We start from the raw sequence: 22,942 nt of genomic DNA, 5'->3' as shown, positions 1-22,942 counted from the left end.
TTCTGTAACCTTTCACATTTCACTTGATTATATTGGTTTTCCTAAGACCAAATCCTGATGCACAAAGAGCAACTGATAAACTAGAGGAAAACTTCTTGCTGTAGCAGGAAGTAGATCCTCTGTTCAATGTGTGTATCTGTGCTAGCTCTGCTTGTCTGAGAGAGAGAGAGAGAGAGAGAGAGAGAGTTTTATTGTGTGAATGAATTTTTACTGATGAAAAAACTAACCATCGATTTATGCCTAAACACTTCCCACTTACAGCAAAATATACAACATATACACTGAAGTTAATCTTATTTTCTCCTGTATACATATTTCTTTAATAAAAGATAAAAAGATTAAAGAATTCAATTACTTAATGGCTTATGTGAATGTTACTATGCTAAAGATGGGATTAGTGATTCAACATTTATAAAACCAGTGGAGGTGAAAGAACATCACATTGTATTCATCTTAACTAAACTCACACCACTTATGCAACACAGAAATATTTAACCATGCTCTGACTCTCTATTCCTTTAATTTCTCCATCTTTTGACTGATAACTCATGCTGCTTTCATCTTCAGTATGTGCAAAAATACTTGAAAAGCAGATATTTATGAATAATATGTGTCGGCCAACTGTTGAAATAATGTGAATAATTTTTTTTTTATATTTATTAACACTAATTTAACCTCCCTCCCTCCACCTCTTTTTTCTGTATATTTTATATCGTTCCATTTTTATCTAGTGGTACCATTATCATGATATAGAAGGTGACTATTTCTGTAAATTCCAATCTTTCATAGAAAACAAATCAGTATGGAGAATTTAGTTGTGGCTGGGTACATCTACCTCTAGTGGAAGAAAATGGTGGAGTGGTAGCAAACAGGTATTTATATACTAGTAGATATGTGGTTTTGTGGAGGAATCAAAATAGGGATTTTCTACAGAGTACCTGTAATTTCAATCTGATCAATTTTCAATGTAACTGAAATTTTATGCAAGATGATCTAAAGATAGCTTATTAAAGGGGCATGGTCACAATTTTGGTCAAATTCTATTTTTCTGATTTTATTATTTACAATGGTTTAGAATTGCATTTCTAATGATCAAATAAAATTTGAGAGTCATCCATAGAGTTATAAGCAAGATATAGGGCTCACTATTCTTTGTCATGTAAACAAGGCTCGTGCCCTGTTTTTGTTTACATAGGTTCAATATACAGTAAAAAAAACTTTTTCCAGCTTATTTTTCTATCTTTTTATTCATTTTAAGCACAGTTAAACAGTTCCCAACAATTAACCGATTCATTTTATGTCTAAACTTTGAATTTTCACTTCATCTTTCAAAATGTAAACAAATGCTTTGTTTACAAAACAAAGAATTTCAAGCTCTGTAACTCGCTTAAAGCTCAACAAATGACACTCAAATTTCGGTTGCCTTTTAAAAATGCCTTAATGAAACATTGTAAATATTAAAATCAGAAAAATAACTAGACACGATCTCGTTGCGAGCAACGAGGAGGTCTTCCGTCTGATTTTAGAATTTGAGATACATGTTCGATCTTGATTTTGCTATTTAACAGCTAAACATGATATAGAATAGAAAAACGGGGTCTACATTCTAAGGGCCAGATACTATTTTGTTTCAGGGATAAGAGCTTTGTTCAAAAAGTGTTTAGAAATTCGTTACCGTTCTTGAGATATCTGAGAAAAAAAAATTTTAGGGGCCAGTCCCTTACCTCCTTATTGGAGCCGCTGAACCAAATTTTGAAGGTTGCATTTTGTAAATTACATCATTTTGAGCATCTTTTCTTCTACCTTGCATTTCAAAATATTTTCCTTTTTGAGATATAGCTTGTCATAGTTTATGGACTCATCACCCCTAAAAAATCCTTATTCCATAACACATGAATAAATCATTACAGTACTTGGATACAGAACTGTAAGATAAACATATTTGCTTCTATAGCCTTTCATTAAATATCCCTCAGTAAAGAGCTACAGTTGAAAAATTTTAGAGCCCTTTAGTTCCCTAATTCTAAGGACCAGCCCCCTTTTTTATATCAAATAAAAGGTCATTTAAATCTCAACACATTTTGTTCAACAACTGTTTAGAAATTCGTTACCGTTTTTGAGAGATATGGGAAAGAACGTTTAAGGGGCTGATCCCTTAACTCCTTATAGGGGCCGTTTAACGAAATTTTGAAAATTGCATATGATTTAATACATCATTTTGAGCATCTTTTCTTCTATACTGCATTTCAAAATATTTTTCCTTTCTGAGATATATGTGATCAAAATTCTGGACTCTTGGCCCCTAAAACCCCTAATTACGTAACACATGATAAAATCATTACATTGCTTGGATGCATAACTGTGAGATAATCATATTTGCTTCTATAACCGTTCACAAAATATCCCTCAGTAAAGGGCTACAAATAAAAGACTTTAGAGCCCTTTGGTCCTCTAATTTTAGGGGCCAGCCCCTTTTTCTTGATATCAAATAAAAGGTCATTTAAATCTCAACACATTTTGTTCAACAACTGTTTAGAAATTCGTTACCGTTCTTGAAATATATGGGAAAGAACATTTTAGGGGCCGATCCCTTAACTCCTTATAGGGGCCGTTTAACGAAATTTTGAAAATTGCATATTATTTAGTACATCATTCTGAGCATCTTTTCTTCTTTACTGCATTTTAAAATATTTTTCCTTTCTGAGATATATGTGATCAAAATTCTGGACTTTGGCCCCTAAAAACCCCTAATTACGTAACACATGATAACATCATTACATTGCTTGGATACATAACTGTAAAATAAACATATTTGCTTCTATAACTGTTCACAAAATACCCCTCAGTAAAGAGCTCCAGATGAAAGACTTTAGAGCCCTTTAGTCCCCTAATATTAGGGGCCAGCCCCTTTTTCTTGATATCAAATGAAAGGTCTTGTAAATATAAACTTTTTTTACATTACATGTGTTAACAAAATATTTTTCAGAAAAGAGATAAACTAAGAAAACCATGAAAAATTACGACGTTTTTTTTGGTCTAAATTTTTGGGACCAGGCGAGCTTTAACGCCTTTTGAGCATGACAAATATAAATGCCAAATTGCACATCTACAATCTCTTGTCTACAATCCCTGAAAGTTTGAATTCAATATCTTTTACCGTTTAGGAGGAGATCCCTGGACAAGCCGACCCTCTGAAAATCGCTTTAACGTCATTTTCTCAAGAACGGAAATGACGTCATCAAAATAAAAAAAAATGTATATGAAGTTCGGACTAATATCTATTAGATCTGAAAGTTTTACGAAAATCGGTTCAGCCATTTCCGAGAAATCGCCTGCACAAATTTTGTAAGAAAAAAAAAATAATAATAATAGGGAAAAAGAAACCGAACGAAAACAATAAGGTCTTCCGTTGGAAAACGGAAGACCTTAATAATAATAGGGAAAAAGAAACCGAACGAAAACAATAAGGTCTTCCGTTGGAAACGGAAGACCTTAATAATAATAGGGAAAAAGAAATCGTACAAAAACAATAAGGTCTTCCGTTGGAAACGGAAGACCTTAACTAGATATTCCGTGAGACTTCCGAATTGAGAAAAGATGTAAACATTCCCAATTATAAATCTCCGTAGGAAATCTGTTTTTGATCCTGTGAATGTTTACGAAGGAAAAATAGTAATTTCTGAATGAAGTTTGACCCCTTAAAAAACGTTAATACCTAATTACGTAACACATGATAAAATCAATAGATTTCTTGGATACATAACAGTTGAGATCGACACAAAATTTAAAATTTTAATTAATTCATGTGATTTTGAATGACCATAGTTGTGAATGGAATTGTAGATCATTTTGGAGAATAAGCGGGTATTGAACATAATTAATGCACATGATCATGCACATGACAAATAAAGTGTCTTACACATGTAAATCTTAATGTAAAAGCTGCTTGGTCCAATTTTCAATAAAATAATTGTATGCTTTTAAACGATGGTTATGCTAAGTATGTGTGCAATAATAAACGTTGCAGTAGTTTTCCCGGTCAATTAAGCCATATTTAAATGAAAAAAATTATGTACATGTTGAAACTCGTTGAATCCGGATGTTGTGTATTACGGCATGCTGCCCAATCCGGCGACATTATTCAGCCCCTTGACATTTTCCCATCATTTTTGTTTTAAAAAAATTGTGCAATCAGGATCCTGTCTATTCTGTAAACCGGCGAAATGAAAAAACTTACTGCTTATAATTAGTGAGAGTTATCTCCCGTCGTCCGTCTACTAATCGATCGGTCGGCCTTCTGCGAGATATTTTAAATGCTCAATTATCGACCAATTTTACTGTCGTTTGATTGATTGATTTAAATAACTGTAAATATAGATCCAAACTAGCAACTCATTTCAGTTAATACCGTAAAGTCTTGTTATGAATTGCAAAAATTAGATAATTAGATTATAGTTCACCCCATTTTTTCAGGCCGTGATTCAGGATACTGTGAGAGTAAGACTGCCGATATTGTTTGTTATCCCCGTTGTATGGCTACACGTACAGAGTTGCATATTATTCTAGATCTGTCAAAATGCTAATTTTTTTTAAATAAAATTCTCATTATATTAATATTCATCCTTTGTTTCCCTGTATCATAACAGTTCTCGCCATCAGGTGTTTCAGTCACCTGTTGACTTGTTAATGTTTTGTTTAACAATTTACGGTTAAGCATGCACTTTACAGGTAGATCGGATGTTTGAAAAATTATCAATAACGATGATTTGATTCAAAAAGTATTTCCATCGTATGTATTCCGTTATGGATTTATTGTTTCAAAAAATAATTTAAAATGAAAATTGGTACCGTATAGATAAGATCGATGAAATCTAATATATTTCAGAACAATTGAAAATTTTACAAGAATACACGATCAGGACCTACTGCATTAAATACTAAAATTAATTTGAAACAATGTCCTCTAAATCGGATGTTGCCTAATCCAGCCATTTTTTTTCAGAACCACCCTCCGCCGGATTAGACAATTTTTGGTGTATATCCACAAAATAATCGACATAAAAGGGTTTTGCGTTTTTTCGCCTCGTGTTTAAACTGGCCCCTTACGTCGAAGCTAGTATGATTGTATTACGACTTTGACATCTGTCTTTTTTATATAATCTATTATAACATATGAGATATACAGCATGACTAATTAAACAAAAATAAAGCAGTGTACATTTGTTCATTAATAGGTTTTATGTTTACGTTGTTTATAATCATTGCAAAACATGCAGGATGAATAAACCCAATCATTCGAATGATGAAACCCAACGGTTTCCTTTTTTAAACATTCCAATGATGTATTTTGAGGGGTTTTTTGTATGCCCAAAATTTATTTTTATTTACTTTGAATATTCCTAACGTTGAAGGGAGAGCAATTCCGTGTAAATACATCTATAACTTTGTAAGATCATTCATTTGGTTTGCAAGGAAAATTATTTGATACTGAAATGGCCGACAAATCGGAACATGCAGCTTAAAGAAATTTCTCAACATTTTATACCTCGAAACGTTATTTCAAATCAGGCACCAAACAATAAAGGGAAATGGAAATATTCGGCGGATATAAATGTTAAAGTATTCTTATGATAAAAAATTGTATTTTTGGCAAACATAGATTAATCATTTTTTATCTCCTACAAGATATAATCGCACCTGTGTTTTGTATCCATCTCTTTTAAACTCTTTTTAGCCAAACCTGTAAAAATTCGTGGTCGTTTCACCGTCTTGTTGTAAACCCCGCTGAAATGTTCACAATCGTTTCGCTGTTGAACGAAAGACTCGACTAGAAAAACTTGCTGCATGGGCCGTCTAACATTATTAATTTTAATGATGAATTCAGAAACTTATAGATTTCAAAAAGTGTCATTTTTTGTTAAGTTACAGGAACATTGTCATTCATGCACATAAATTTGTACAATATAAGTTATATGTTATTCAACCAGTGTTTGAAATTTAAGACCGTTCTTGAAATATTTGGGAAAGAAATTTTAGGGGTCATCCTTTCATCATTTTATCGGGCCCGTGTAACAAAATTTGAGCCATTTCCGAATAACTGTGTGCACAAAAATCGTAAATAAAAGAATGCAAGTAACGGGAGCTTTTAACAGGGGAGCAGGGAGTGCTTTAAAATTCATATTTACATGTATTATTTACCGTGTAAAATTATCAATCATAGACATTAGATAACTGCTATTGCCTGATTGGCGAATTTGATTTGCCTATTGACTCCATGACATCTACAATTTCGCTTAGTTAAACGATAACATTTTTTAAAAAAAAAAACATATATAAGCATGTACTCCAATCAGGTGTTGTACTTTACAGAACGTTTAAAAAATTACGCAATTGCCGAGCGCTTCTTTTTTGGGAAAAATAGTCCTAATCAGACAGCAAATACATAATACAGCATACAGACGTTTTTTATTAATATATATATATAATTTATGTATTAACTATTTAAGTGTGCTTGAATATGCAAATTTTAAAGCCAATTCGATTTGTATTAGAAAATTAATCTACTAACTAGTATTTTTAACCATGTGTTCACTACTCGATTTTTAACTGTCCGAATACAATCAAAATATTTACAATGAATGCACATGTACATAAACTTTTTATAACTCACATATTCTTTCAGAATCAAAAATAAAAATAAAATTTGATTAATAATAAATTAATAAAATCAGCAATGAGTATGCTTTTTAATGAATCTGACCACCATTGAGAAGAGGTTATTATACCAATATTGTGACCCTTATTATTTTACGGCCTTAATGTAAATAATTTTTCAACTTCTTTAAAAATGGTTAGTTTTATCGTGCCCGCACCTACCGCAAGCATGTAGCATTGTACTTCTTAAGCTGCCTTATCTCGAACGCTTTTTAAGTATATTTCAACTTTTACTTACTACATCCTTCTTAACTCTCTCTCTCTCTCTCTCTCTCTCTCTCTCTCTCTCTCTCTCTCTCTCTCTCTCTCTCTCTCTCTCTCTCTCTCTCAACTCATAAAAAATTCTAATACTTTGTTAGACAAATGAAGAATCACATTATCATAGATTACAGATACTTATGTGAATATCGCCAATATTTTGTTGAAATTGGTAAATTTAAATGCATTTAATTCTCAGCAGCAAAATGTCACAAATAGAAACAGGTGAATTCATTTACATTTCAAATCGTACGACTGTAAAACGTATTATATTAATTGATGGCAGGTTTTTCCTTTATTTTACGAACTATGATTTAAATCAATGGTTTGATGCATCGTTAACCGATATCATTGGAAATGAAAATAACAACGAATCAAAGAGCATTGAAATGTGTGATAACGTATAAACACGAGAAGAATGTGTCCTACAGCGAATCGGCTGTCCACTAGCGCGGCTTCTCCTTGGCCCGTGTGATGAAAATGTACACTCAACGTGGTGGGTTTGAAATGTTTGCAGTTTGATAACTAAATTTTATTTTCCAACAATAAAACTATTTCATGACATAGACAAGATCACAAAGAACGCCCCTTTTTCAATGACAGTCATACAATCTATTTTTTTTTTTTTTATTACGAGAGCAAAAAAGCAATACTTCGTAGGTAATTGTATAATCTTTTTCCATTTACTCTTTAATATCGTTTAAATCTGAATTCTTTGTGTTTGCAGCAAAATAAAAAAACCCGTGTGTGTATTACAGCAAGGCGCATATCTTGTGTATTGGATAACGGTAGACCGCTCGCTAGTCCAGCCGCGACCCATTTCCTCGGCCGCGGGCAAGGATCGGATACGTATAATTGTTTACATACATGAAGCTCGGAAAACAGCTAGCTAGTATTTAAATGCGACTCAAATACATTGCATAGAAGTAATTCTTTTACCCATAATGTGTTTCCCCTGAAAAGAATTAAATTGTTTCAACACTTTCCGAACGCAAGCTAGTACACTGTCTATGGTAGTAGGTAAAGGTATAATCTTTTTTTTATTTACTATTAAAATCACTAAAATCGGAAGTTTTGTGTTTGCAGCTACATATAAAAATCCATGTGTGCATTACAGCAAGACGCAAATCTTGTGTATTTGATAACGGCAGACCCGCTCGCTAGTCCAGTCGTGACCTACTTCCTCGGCTGCGGACAAGGGTGGATACGTAACTGTTCACCTACACAGCTCGGAATACAGCTAGATTTTAAATGCAACTCAAATGAATTGCACAGAAACAGTTCTTTCATCCATAATGTGTTTCACTAGAAAATAACTAAAATGTTTAAACACTTTCCGTATATAAACTGGTATCCTTTATGTCAGTTATACGCACAAATACCCCGTTTACTTGCCAAATAAAACACAAATACATGGTAACAAGTCTGGCTTTTTACACTCATATTACGCAATACCCAAACAAAATATTATTGTTACGACATTAATAAGATCATAATGAACAACTTTTGCAGCGACAGCCATAGTGAAATCTTAACCAATTTTGAGTTATAAAGTGAAAACTTTGAAGGGTTCTAGGCCCTTAATTTGAGGGGCCAGCCCCTTTTTCTAGATGTCAAACAAAAGATCTTGTAAATATAATTTTTTTTTCTTCTACATGTCTTAACAAAATATTTGTGAGAAAAAAGATAATCTAAGAAAACCAGGCAAAATCACAACACTTTTTTAATCTCATTTTTCGAGCCCAACCGAGCTTTAGCGCCTTTTGTGCCTGAAAGTGATTAATGCCTTATTACATATCTACAATCTTTTGTCTATCATTCCTGAAAATTTGAGCTAAATATCTTTTATAGTTTTTCATAACTCGTTTGGACAAGCCGTCCCTCTGAAAATCAAGAAAACGTCGATATTTCAAAAACGGAAATGACGTCATCAACCAAAAAAATTTCCGATCAAGTTTTAATTAATATCAATACGATCTGAAAATTTTATCAAAATCGATCAAAGAGTTTCCGAGTAATCGCTGACACAAAATCGGTAAGAAAAAAAAAGGAGAAGAATGAGAAAAAAAAACCGAAGAAAAACAATAAGGTCTTCCGTTGGAAACGGAAGACCTTAATTATTGACCAAAATCGTGACCATGCCCCGTTAATGATAATATTATGCAGACATGATTCAGCATTTCTTGGACATGCTCTTTAAGAGAGTTGACAGTCATGTTTATTTCCAGGTCATTTGACCTCTATGTTAATGGAGGGACTCCTTATGAGAAAGGAGTAGAAGTGGACCCTAGCATCAGCAGAAGAAGTGAGTACGCTTGTACTTTCAGGAGTCTAAAAGTAGTTGTCAGAACTCGTATTGCAAAGTATAAGCATGATTTGAAAGAGAGTCATGGTTAATTTAGTTTATCTATCATGTTTGGTGTTAACATGGGGACTACTTATCATTGGTTTCCTCTGTTATACTGACTACTTACAGTACCAATCAGAACCAACCTAACAGAAAATATTTACATTCTACTGTGTTTTTCCATTTAATTCTGTGATCTTCAAATGCCTCTAAATGCAACAAGTAGTCAAAGGTTAAAATGACGAGTTTTATTATGACGTCACAAACGTTGAATGCTGTAAACTGCAACGTCACAAGCGAAAATCAAAGTTCACGCTTGTGGCTCTTCCATTAATATTAACTTACCCTTAGGATAAGATAGGAATTTTAAGGTATGAATCACATTTGCAGACAAGGCAAGAAGTTAAAAAATGTAAATATAAGCATTAAATCATGATTTTATTAAGTATACACTCTCATAACTGCAGCGGTGTGTGCATACAAATTTTCATAACGCGCTAACGCGCGTTACTCAATTTGTATGCATACACCGCTGCAGTTATGAGAGTGTATACTTCAAAAAATCATGATTCAGTGCTATAGTAAACCTCAACTAAACCCTGGGTATACTTTCTGGGTTTACTTCGGGTTTACTAGAGTGGACCCAAAGTAAACCCAGATTGGACACAGAGAGTAAACCCAGTTAGAAGTATACCCCTTAAAACGGACGCTAACTGTGTATTCGGAATATACAAGGGGCAGAAATTACAGGCAGTAGAATGGTAAGATAAAAGATGGGACTGCTTCACACTTCAGTGAGTACTGTTGACCTCAAAAGCAATATCCAAATAAACCCAAAGTAAACCCCGAGTGGACCCAAATTTTCAAAAAGTAAACCTAAAGTAAACCCAAAAAGTAAACCCCGGGTTTAGTTGGGGTTTACTCTGGTGTTAGGTTGGGTCTGATCGGTACTGTATCATTGGTTTACTGACTGTTATACTGACTACTTATCATTGGTTTCTTCTGTTATACTGACTACCTATCATTGGTTTCTTCTGTTATACTGACTACCTATCATTGGTTTCTTCTGTTATACTGACTACCTATCATTGGTTTCTTCTGTTATACTGACTACTTATCGTTGGTTTCTTCTGTTATACTGACTACCTATCATTGGTTTCTTCTGTTATACTGACTACTTATCGTTGGTTTCTTCTGTTATACTGACTACCTATCATTGGTTCCTACTGTTATAAGGACTACTTATCATTGGTTTCTTCTGTTATAAGGACTACTTATCATTGGTTTCTTCTGTTATAAGGACTACTTATCATTGGTTTCTTCTGTTATAAGGACTACTTATCATTGGTTTCTTCCGTTATACTGACTACTTATCATTGGTTTTTCAGCAACAAGCAGCTCCTTCATGGCAATGCTGTCCGGGAACAAGCAACCACGTCTAAATGTCAAGGTCATGATGCCAAAAGCAGAACAGAAATCATACATGGAGTAAGTCCTTCATCATTTACAGAAGTTTGTCAGACCACCATTATAATATTGAATAAGAGAAACTGTCATGTGAAAAAACTTAGAAATGTCTTAATATTTATTTGCTAATAGTAAATCAATAATATTAAGGCAGTTAAATTGCCTACACATGTACCGTTAATCTTTGAGAATAGTCTTTGGGTGTTTGCAATTGAACTTAAAGGATCAAGCGTAATCTACTAAAGGGATTTTTAGCTCACCGAGACGAAGTCAAGGGGAGCATATGCTATACCCCCGGCGTCGGCGTCGGTGTCGGCATCGGCGTCCGGACCTGGTTAAAGTTTTTGTTGCAGGTCCTGTATCTAAGCTATTACTTGTCATATCTTCAGCAAACTTGCATGGATCATGCATCTGGACCTACTTATGGACTTGAAAGACTTGGATGCTGAATCTCAGTCCTAAATTTCAGATGCTGGAGGAGGTTAAGGTTGTTGGACCAGGTTAAAGTTTTTGTTGCAGGTGCCCTTTGATAGCAATATCTAAGTTACTGCTGGTCTGTACTTCACCAAACTTGCATGGATGGTGTGTCTTATGATAATGAGGCACCAGACAGGCTTGAGTGCTGAATCTGAGCTATAGGTTTCGGATGCTGGATAAGGTTAAGGTTTTTGGAGCAGGTTAAAGTTTTTGTTGCAGGTGCCCTTTGATAGCAATATCTAAGTTACCTCTGGTCCGTACTTCACCAAACTTGCATTGTTGATGTGTCTTAAGATACTGATGCACCAGACAGGCTTGAGTACTGAATCTGAGCTATAGGTTTCAGATGCTGGAGGAGGTTAAGGTTTTTAGAGCAGGTCAAAGTTTTTGTTGCAGGTGCCCTTTGATAGCAATATCTAAGTTACTGCTGGTCTGTACTTCACCAAACTTGCATGGATGGTGTGTCTTATGATAATGAGGCACCAGACAGGCTTGAGTGCTGAATCTGAGCTATAGGTTTCGGATGCTGGAGGAGGTTAAGGTTTTTGGAGCAGGTTAAAGTTTTGTTGCAGGTGCCCTTTGATAGCAAAATCTAAGTTACTGCTGGTCCGTACTTCACCAAACTTGCATTGATGGTGTGTCTTAAGATACTGATGCACCAGACAGGCTTGAGTACTGAATCTGAGCTATAGGTTTCAGATGCTTGGGGAGGTTAAGGTTTTTAGAGCAGGTCAAAGTTTTTTTGCAGGTGCCCTTTGATAGCAATATCTAAGTTACTGCTGGTCTGTACTTCACCAAACTTGCATGGATGGTGTGTCTTATAATACTGATGCACCAGACAGGCTTGAGTGCTGAATCTGAGCTATAGGTTTCGGATGCTGGAGGAGGTTAAGGTTTTTGGAGCAGGTTAAAGTTTTGTTGCAGGTGCCCTTTGATAGCAAAATCTAAGTTACTGCTGGTCCGTACTTCACCAAACTTGCATTGATGGTGTCTCTTAAGATACTGATGCATCAGACAGGCTTGAGTACTGAATCTGAGCTATAGGTTTCAGATGCTGGAGGAGGTTAAGGTTTTTAGAGCTTGTTAAAGTTTTTTTGAGCAGGTGCCCTCTGATGATTATATCCAAGTTACTACTGGTCCGTACTTCTCCAAACTTTTATGGATGGTGCGTCTTATGATACTGATGCATCCGACAAGCTTGAATGCTGAATCTGAGCTATAGGTTTCGAAAGCTTGAGGAAGTTAAGGTTTTTAGAGCTGGTTAAAGTTTTTTGAGCAGGTGCCCTCTAATGATTATATCTTAGCTACTCCTGGTCCTAACTTCATCAAACTTGCGTGGATGGTGCGTCTTATGATACTGATGCACCATACAGGCTTGAATGCTGAATCTGAGCCATAGGTTTTGGATGCTGGAGAAGGTTAAGGTTTTAAGAGCTGGTTAAAGTTTTTGAAACAGGTGCCCTGATGATTATATCTTAGTTATTACTTGTCCTAACTTCATCCTATATATTAATGGATGGTGCATCTTATGATACTGATGCACCTGACAGGTTTAAATGCTGAGTCTGAGCCATAGGTTTCAGATGCTGGATAAGGTTAAGTTTTTTGGAACAGGTCACATGTTTAATAGATAATAGTACTATTTTAAACTTGCATAGTTGATTAAACTGTAATATGAGTGAATTGCAGATGTAGCTTCAGATGCAGAGCTTGATCTCCATTATCAAGGATGCTAAAAAATATATCTTAGTTATTACAGGCCCTAACTTCACCAAACTTGAATGGATGGTGTGTCTTATGATACAGATGCACCTGACAGGCATGGATGCTGAATCTGAGCCATAGGTTGCGGATGCTGGAGGAGGTTAAGGTTTTAATTGCTAGTGCCCTCTGATGATGATATCTTAGTTATTACTGGTCCGTACTTCACCAAACTTGCATGGATGATGCGTGTCTTAAGATACTGATGCACCTGACAGACTTGAATGCTGAATCTGAGCCATAGGTTTCGGATGCTGGATGAGGTTTAGTTTTTTGGAACAGGTCACATGTTTTATAGATGATAGCTTGCATAGTTGATTTAACTTTATAATAAATGAAACGCAGAGGTTGCTTTAGATGCAGAGCCTGATCTCAATTATCAAAGTTGCTATAGAAATCTCCTACCCCACTCAAACCTGCTCGATAGTTGATAAATGATATAACATGATTCCTATAATATAGTATTGTATGATATGAAACAATATTGTTTAATATGATACAATATAATATCATATGTGATATTATAAAAAGTTTTATGATACAATGTGATATTGTATAAATTTTTTTGATATTTTATTATATGATATTGTATCATGATATTGTTATGTATATTATTGTATATTATGATACTATATTGTATAATATTATATAATATTATTATTTTTTTATTCTATCACATGATACTATTACATAAAATATTGCAAATTATAATATTGTATCCTATGATGCAATATTGTATATTCTATAATATTGTATCATACGTTATTGTATTATATGATATTGGTTTCTGTAATATAGAATTATATCACATGAAATTGTATTTTATTATTTTGTAATATTATATAATATCGTATCATATGATATTGTATAATATGATATCGGTTTATAAATAGTATATGTTCAATATCACATGAAATTGTATTATATGTTATTGTAATATATATTATTGTACCATATGATACAACATGTATAATATAATATTTTATTATAAATATTTTAATTTATTACATAATATTTTATCATTTGATATGATACAATGTATCAAATTATATTGTGTCATATGATACAATATCATATTATGTATCATAAATGATACAGTATCATACAATATCATACTATATTATACAATATGATATCATATTTTTCAATGATATGATGTAATATGTAATATGATATTGTAATATGATACTATATTGTATTATATGTAATATGATACTATATTGTATTATATATTATGATATTGTATTATGTGATCAAATACAATAACGTATAACACAATACAATGTCATATTATACGTTACAATATCATATCTCATCATTGTTTATTACGGTGTTTTATTGTATTATATGATATATATTGTGAATATGATAGGATGCAATATTTGATTTTATATTATTGTATTGATTAACACATGAACATATGATTATCATACAATTTTTTAACAGATGATATATGATATTGTGTCAAAACAGTATCAATGAATATCCAAGATCATAAAGTATGATTTTCATATAGTATGATAAAGGTGGTCTCATAAAGGTGATGTCTCATAAGGGTGATGTCTCGTCTCGGTGAGCTTTGTAATCTGTGATTACCTATGTTTGAAATTTTAGATATATGCTTGATAAACATGATTATTCAATGTACATGTCATTCTTAAAATTTTCAGCAACCTTCCAGAGGCCTTGATTGGGAATGCTGCGTTCCTGATTCATTACTCCTACTACAGGCAGATACTTGCTGATGAACTTCTCCGGAATCGTCTAGACATTGATTCAACAGGTTACTACACTAACTTTTGTTTGATGACTGTGCTACAATTTATTGACCCTGACGGACAATCATTAAAAAACAATAATCTTGTAGAACCCCCCCCCCAAGTCACTCTGTAGGATGGGGTTGTCTTAACCAAAGGTCATTTTACAAGGTCACCATCATCATCAACATGGCAGGATAAAAAAAAGAAGGCTCTAAAGGGCAAGAATCTCCTTGAAAAGTTTAATATGGAAATGTGGAGTTTTTAAGTTATTCTAGATCATCTAAACAATTGATAGCATTATTATAGCTTCCAGTATAAGTTAATAGATATATATATATTGTATATGTAGCAGGTATCCTTATAGGATTCCATTATATAAGTAATTTCTACATTAAATTTTTAATAGTAGTCCTCAAATATATGTTGTTTTTACAGAACTACTGCACAGTCCTGTCTTAACAAGCTTCCCCCAGGCAGCAGACCAGCATGATCTAATGAAAGTTCTTAGGGTAAGACTTACCCAAGTACATGTACCGCATAAAATAAGGACCCTGCTGGATTCCTCTAACTATATGTCATGATTTATAGTGTAAACTGTACCATGTAAAATAAGGACCCTGCTGGATTCCTCTAACTATATGTCATGATTTATAGTGTAAACTGTACCATGTAAAATAAGGACCCTGCTGGATTCCTCTAACTATATGAATCTGCCAAGATTTATATTGTAATATGTATGTCCTGTAATAACATGTACATGTACATGTTCATACTCTGGATTGTCCTATGACAGAACATATATGCAGAGGTAATTTTAATTTTGTTAAAGCACTCTTTACAAGATAAATGTGTAACAATTAACTTGTAGTGTTGATATTGGTTTTGTAGGATACCTACGTATCAAAGTCCAAAACAGTCAAACGAGTGGAAATGGTAAGTGTTAATATCACAAATAAGCATCAATATGATTGATTGTATGCGTGTATATTGTCAATAGAATAATCAAACTGATTAATACCCATAGATAATTTCACAGTAATAGTGTTGATAGAAAAGGTTTAGAAATATTTATTCATTCTAGATTATGACAGTTTAACATGTAATAAATAAATAGCCATACTAGCAAGTACTCTGTAACTTCTGATGTTGTGTTATGGAATGAGTATAGCTTGATAATCATATTTCATTATGCAGATAAAAGAATCCATTCCTAATTGTGTTTTGGAGCATTGATTTGATATAAGAAATATATTATGCATGTATTTACTCTAGATGATCTGCCTGCATTCTGTTACGTTTCCATCTTAAATCCTGGTGACATATTTTAAAACATGTCCCGTTGTTTAGCTATGCTATGTTCTAGACACTTTAGACTTTGCAGATATATACTTCCATTGTCAGGCATTTATGTCAAGGTCATAACTAGCTGCAGTAATGTAGCCCTGATGTAGCCTAGCTGCAGTAATGTAGCTAAATATAGATTTTTTTTCTGACATCTGACTTTTTCTGGAGAGGCTCTCCAAAAAAAAAGATGGGACTACATTATTGCAGCTAGGTCATTACTGGCAGCAAATCTAACTTTATTTGCCAGTTTCTCTCAAGTTTATTTGGATTAGCTATACCTTCCTTAGAGGTGTTCTTTCTATTAAAAAATCTCACTGTCATCTGTTGTACTCATGACTCAGAGTCAGTTCTGATATTTCTAATATCACAGTTCATGTTTTGTCTTTGAAATATTTTTTTTAGATTGACTTCTAGTTTAAAATTCATCTTTATGCAGTGTTGACCTTTATCACAATACAATGATTTGAATGGCCGTTTATTGTTGTCTTTTAATTGTACAATTCTAAAACAGTTACCTGTACTTTCATTTGCTTACTAAGATGGTTTTCTACATGTTTCATTCTGTTTACTTCATGAATCTCAGATATACAGTATCTTTATATTTCCCCACTTGCTTAGTATGTACAGTTTGAACTTTTTGTGTTCTTTGTGTTTAATCCAATTCTTTGATAAGTAGGCACTAGTATTAGTATCTGAATAAATAAAAACTAAAAAGCTCAACTGAGTAAGTCTGTAATATCTACATGACTGTACCCAGTATACAGTATATGCTCTAGATGTAATGTTTGAATATATTCAAGGATACAGTTAAACTTCTAGATAAACACATCAGCTGTGACAGTCTTTTATTGTATATTGTAATATGTTTCAATAAATGTGATTACATTTTGCACCTAAGAACCATTGGGATGATAGGTTTTGTCCACAGCTACAGATTCAGAGACAGCACCTTTGAACACCAATGAACCTCAGTTTTTATGATCAATCTCCCTATCCCACTCTTTGGTTTGAACACCCAACCAACAAATAGGCTAGCTGTTTTGTTGACCTTGTAGAATGAAATTGATATCTGTTGTGTCCCTGCACAATGTGGGCAGGAGTTTATTGATGAGCATTGCATAGACTCAACATTTCTCCATAACCTTTACAAGAATGTTATGTGAATATATACAATTATAAGTCATCAATTCATATAGATGTACAATGGTTACATTCAGATAATAATTGTCCCTTAAATGTTCTACATTAATAACGAAATTAACACAAACACTGTGCATGTATATCAGTTTTTATTCACTGACAAGTATGAAATACCACTTCTAGTTCATTGTAATAAAGTAACTATTAATTTTGTTCTGTCTTTTAGAAGTAGTGATGTCATTTGTTTTATGAATGATTTAATTTCACTTCATTTCATTCTGTATCTTGCTTTGCATGACAACAGTTGGTAAGTTGTGTTGATTGGAGGCTGTTGTTTGATGTTTATATTCATTTGCTATATTTGTTCAACCTTGACTCATAATTTTTTCTAATCAATTTTTCAATACATAATATAGTTGTGTTTTGACTTACAACTAACTATTTCCAAAAAAAAAAAAAAAAGAAAGAAAACTAGCTTGTTACCACCACACAGAAAAAGAAAAGTGCAAGGCTTTCAAAAGTGTGTTAACACCTTCATTTCTTTGTGCAACTGCTTCAAAAGTAAAGGGGATTTTTTGGTGGAATACTGTAAAAAAAAATTATCTGTGAATTCTTATAATTTATTTTTCAGAGAGAGAGAGAGAGAGAGAGAGAGAGAGAGAGAGAGAGAGAGAGAGAGAGGGATGTGACAATTTTTAATAGACAGCATATAATTCATTAGATAGAAAAAAAATAACAGAGATTAGAATTTGAAGCATTAATTACTGCCAATTGCTACAAGTCACAGGAAATGCTGCAAGGCTTGAGCACTTGTCATAAATAAAATGTCATAAAATTAAATGATTTTAACTTTACAAGCTCTTAACATTTCTTGAGTCTGACTTGATCCTTTTCAATTCCTGTACACATCATTTACACATCTATTGTATATTACATATATGTAAGCATGAAAATAACAGTTTTATATATAACATAGTCACAACTTTTTTCAACCGATCAAAACTCTATTTGAGTACAAATTAGTACAAAATACTTTTTCTGTATTCTTGTGCATTCTTGTGATATTACATTGCCTACAATGTAAAGTTGATATTCCTCGGAATACATGTTTACGGAAAAGTTTTAAAATATATTTTCTTGCTTACTGTAATATCAAATATCAAGGGATCAATCTATTGCAAAAAGAAAAAGTTATACCAAATATAGGTCATACTAGAGTCTATAGAAGAGGATTAACTGTTTCCTTTCAAAAGAAACCCAAATGTTTAAAGAAAAATATTAACAACTTAAACTAACACTATTTCGTCTATATAAGATTCCCCAACCCTGTTATATCTGTAATATAGGCTCATTATCCATGATGAACATGTTTATATTAAACTTGGAATCCTTAGTTAATTGTTGAGGGTCACAAATAATCCGGGAATGATACATTTATATTTATTTCATTTTGATTATTTATTTTAATCTATATATATATATGAATATATTTCAATATGATAGCTTAATTAATATTTACACTATAGTCTAACTAATTAAATAATTATCATTATTGGTATAATGAAATGTTTCAGATGAAAAGAAAATGTGTAAAGAATGCATATTTAAATCAATTTCTATATAATATGAGATAAGATCATGATAAAGACGATGCACAAAATAATGATGCATGACTGTGATTTCTGATCAATGCACGTGTATATTCTCACTGTGAACATAAGTATTAATTATGATTATTATAAAAAAAAAAGGCTAATATTTCAGTTATCCAGGGTAATACATTTTGTTGTGTCAGGTTAGGGGGATGTGGGAGCTGCTAAAATTATCCTAATAGGCAATACAAATGGGTATATTGCACAGAATTTCCTTATTGATAAATAATGCATTGTTTATGTGCCTGGTCATCATTATAATGTATTAACATCTTTGTCATTTATTGAGATAATTCAACTTACTTTTGACAGAGAGACAGTGAGTTTATGAAAAATTTCTTCAAGGATTGTGTGTTAGAATCCATTTACCCTCTATTACATGATGTGAACCTCAAGCCATACAAAGCTGGAAACGTCCAAATTGAAGAGGTGAGTCTTCTTGAAACCCTTCATAGTTAAATTACTAGTTAATTACTAGTTATCTGTCAGAGTTACAAGTATTAGCCTGTATTGTTTAGTGACTGTTTTTTAATTTCTTTAATTACATTTTTCATTTCAGGCAAGAAAAGAAGAAATTGATAATTTTTTGGCAAAGAAAATGGAGCGTAAAGGCATTCTTGCTTTACTGCTATCCTCAGAGATTGAGTTTTCTCCCTTGGACATGAAGGAGGTGGCTTTTGATGTCATTGGATCCCATTGTCTGGATTCTACCCAAGTAGGTTTTATACTCCCTGTGAATTAATTGTATAACAATGTTCATATGTTACACTACCAGTATTAACATGTATCAAAAAATATATACTGACTGAATATTGAAGAATGAATGAATTGGGATGAAATTGATATGATAGGATTCATATACATGTACAAGTAACTCTTTATATTCATATCATTACAGATCGTTGTCAGTGGGTGAAAAGCAGCAAGTGTAAGGCAAGGAGACTTGTGTGACAGAAATAGGACTTCTTATTGGAATTTCTTGTGATAGGAGAAGATACATGTACTGGACCGTACAGGGGTTGTAGTATACTAGCAACAGTGAATCAGTCTGTCCAACATTATCATCATAGACAGCTGGGTCTAGTTCAATAAACACAATAGAATGTCAAGCTGTTATTCTTCATTTTATGATCTGATGTTGGCATTTTATACTCAATAAATTATTTTATTATTATTTTCTTTTTAATAATTTTCTGAGTTATTATGTATTTTGCATACTACATGACTGTGCATCAATACCAAGGTATACGCTCATATTTTGGAAATTCAATAAGTTTGTTATCAATAGTTAATTAATGATTTTAATTTTTCTTTTGTCACCTGGGTCACAAAGATATTTGACTCTCTGAGGAAAAAAGTCATGGATATTGTGTTAATGGATGTCCTTCACCTAAATTGTCAAAATTCATGGCTCCACAGTCAACGGTTCAGTCTCTATGGTGGAACCAAATTTGCCCTGTAGTAAAGATATTTCAAATCTTGGATTATCTTCTCTTCTCTCAGTAATGCCCGAGAACAATGAATGCTGCGTAATTATGATTTCCATGAAGCCCTACCTCATTGGTTTAAATGCATGACTGCTAAGCTAGGAATCAAGGTCTAGGATGGGCTAATATAGTATGTAATGTATAATTAAAATGCATGAAAATCGCAAAATATCTCCATGTTTATTTCCACATTAGTGGAAAATAATCTCAATGCATGATTTAAACAATAAAATGCATTCTTTGGTGATTCATGTGGGATATGAATTAAAATGTGGCGATATTGCAGAAAAAATACATAACCCGCGTTAGCGGGCACTGTAATTTTTTTCTGCAATGATCGCTACCTTCATAACCCGCATGGATAATCAAAATAGCATTTTATTGTTATATATTATTATTTACATTTCCATTTTAACAGATTAATAAATTGATTGTAAAAAGTAAGTAAAATTCAATAAATTACTGTTAATGTACATCAGTACGTGGCGCAGTTTATCTTAAGCTTTAACTTCAATTTCACTATTAATTTCCGTAACTTCATTCCGATTTTTACATACTTTCAAAAAAGTGGTGGATGGGGCATCTCCATGATCATTAAATTTTTTATATTTGAATTTAAGAAAATGAGCTGCTGCAAGAAAAAGTGTGGGCAGTCCCCATCCCCCCCCCCCCCCCCCCCCAAAGCTACGTGCCTGAAATCAAATCTGAAATTAGTTGTTGTTTGTATTGTTGTTTTTAAAACAGCAAACAAGTTTAAAACCGACGGCCAATCTGCAGATGTGTATCTAGATAATGTAAAGCTGCATGCATGCTTCCAAAAGTTTATATACTTGTAAATGTAAATATAAGTATTTATTATCATTATGTGATAGAGGACCAAGCAGATAATTAAGATGCCCCTCTATCAGCTGTCTATCCGAACTCATGCAGTTAATTTTTTCCTTCAAATTTGACATTTATGACATGGGTGCCCCCATCTAAATCAGTACGTTTATAAAACATTCATGGCTATAACCAGAGACATAAATAACCATGAATAACGTCGAGCTGTTGTAAGAATTGTGATGCTTTTTATGATACTCGTCTCCCATATTTAAACGGTGAGTTGTGCCTAGATGATCTATAAGAATGTTTTAACCTTCATAAACTCTACTATAATTAAGGAATGATCAATCATGGACTTTTTTCTTTTGCACGCAAGTTGTCATGAAGGCCCTTTCTTTCTCCATTGCTTTGAGTTTGCGAGTACCGTGACTCTTCCGGAAATTTTATATCTTCGTTGATCATTTTAATTTTAGTGTTCGATTGGCTGCATCTGGTCAAAATAGTGAATCCAAAAATAATTACGTAAGTCTGACCGCTGAGTCTTGAACTGTATTCTGGATAAAGGGCAGCTACACAATTTGGAGATCGTGCACCATTAAACTATCCGTAGCTATCAACTTCTTAATTTCACACGAAACACTGTCCTTAATATGGAACTGTTGTAATGCAAGGTATGTTTACTTCTTTCTTCAAAGTCACAAAGTCAGATACTTGGAGAGGAAATCCAGTCAATCCGTACAAAAAATCAAACCGTCCCGGTCAATTAGTCCCCTATAATCTGGCTAATCCGTCTCCAAAATTTGGTCAAACCGTCCCATTGTATAATTATATAGACAATCTAAATCCCTGGAACTGGAAGGGTCCCATCGTATAATTATATAGGCAATGTAAATTTCTGGAAGGAAGGGTAGTCCTAGGACCATGTGAATCGGGTCGTCAGTCCCGTCGTCATGTCGGTATGCTGAAGAAAATCCTATTTCTATTGCCTACCGCCAAACTGCCTGTGTCCAGTGGAATGCACATTGACTGATTTCAAGGTCCGGTATTGTCTCTCGTATGGCTTGCCAGAGACCTGCCTCAAAATCTCATCATCTTAGGGCCTCGTATTGTCATGTTGGTGATTTTGTATTTACATCCACCCAGTAAATTCAAAATTTACAACATGACAATACCCAGAGACGTATATACTAATGTATTTGTGTGTCATATACTAATATATGTCTCTGCAATACCCTGACTAGACAAACATCTTCATAATTATCAAATTTATGACACCATATGTCTCTTGTAATTATCTATACCCACCTGTTGTTTTAATAATTAGCGTCACCTACGGTCTGCACAGTCTTTATTAGTGTGTGAAAACTATAACCGCAATTGGTATTTAGTGAATATTTTGAATTTTGTCCTGTTTCCTATTAATAAATTTAGACGAATTTTATTCAATAATAAACAAATATAGTTAAATATACTCTCTTCTTTATTCAAGGTATACTACACATTGATTATGAAACACGATCCGTATTTCGTCAAAATTTAGAATACAGAGAGAGTAAAACACTACACTGATGTTATAAAAGAAACAAATATTCTACGTAAATCTCACATTATTCTAATTTAGTTATGGAACACAACCAAAGTAATTTCTGAACGGTTTTAAGGGCGGATTTAGATAAATGCAAACTAAAAAAATATGCATGTGAAATATAA

General features: G+C 33.2%; 1 protein-coding gene across 10 annotated transcripts in view; it reads left to right on the top strand.

Annotated features, from left to right (window-relative positions):
• The window catches only part of LOC128178233 (nephrocystin-1-like), a 34,760-nt gene extending 14,666 nt beyond the window's left edge, over nucleotides 1-20,094 (top strand). For all 10 annotated transcript variants that reach the window (XM_052845302.1, XM_052845299.1, XM_052845298.1 and 7 more), the window contains 9 exons: nucleotides 790-872; nucleotides 9,201-9,277; nucleotides 10,708-10,807; nucleotides 14,695-14,807; nucleotides 15,220-15,293; nucleotides 15,673-15,717; nucleotides 19,233-19,349; nucleotides 19,480-19,635; nucleotides 19,819-20,094. In XM_052845302.1, the coding sequence (XP_052701262.1) occupies nucleotides 790-872; nucleotides 9,201-9,277; nucleotides 10,708-10,807; nucleotides 14,695-14,807; nucleotides 15,220-15,293; nucleotides 15,673-15,717; nucleotides 19,233-19,349; nucleotides 19,480-19,635; nucleotides 19,819-19,836 (783 nt within the window). In that variant the 3' untranslated portion in view covers nucleotides 19,837-20,094. The remainder of the gene's footprint in view (nucleotides 1-789; nucleotides 873-9,200; nucleotides 9,278-10,707; nucleotides 10,808-14,694; nucleotides 14,808-15,219; nucleotides 15,294-15,672; nucleotides 15,718-19,232; nucleotides 19,350-19,479; nucleotides 19,636-19,818) is intronic.
• Nucleotides 20,095-22,942: the final 2,848 nt, after the last annotated feature.

The sequence above is a fragment of the Crassostrea angulata genome, chromosome 3 (assembly GCF_025612915.1).
Source record: "Crassostrea angulata isolate pt1a10 chromosome 3, ASM2561291v2, whole genome shotgun sequence".
Lineage (NCBI taxonomy): Eukaryota > Metazoa > Mollusca > Bivalvia > Ostreida > Ostreidae > Magallana > Magallana angulata.
The sequence above is the reverse complement of the archived record's forward strand: the minus strand, read 5'-3'. Positions and strand labels throughout refer to the sequence as shown.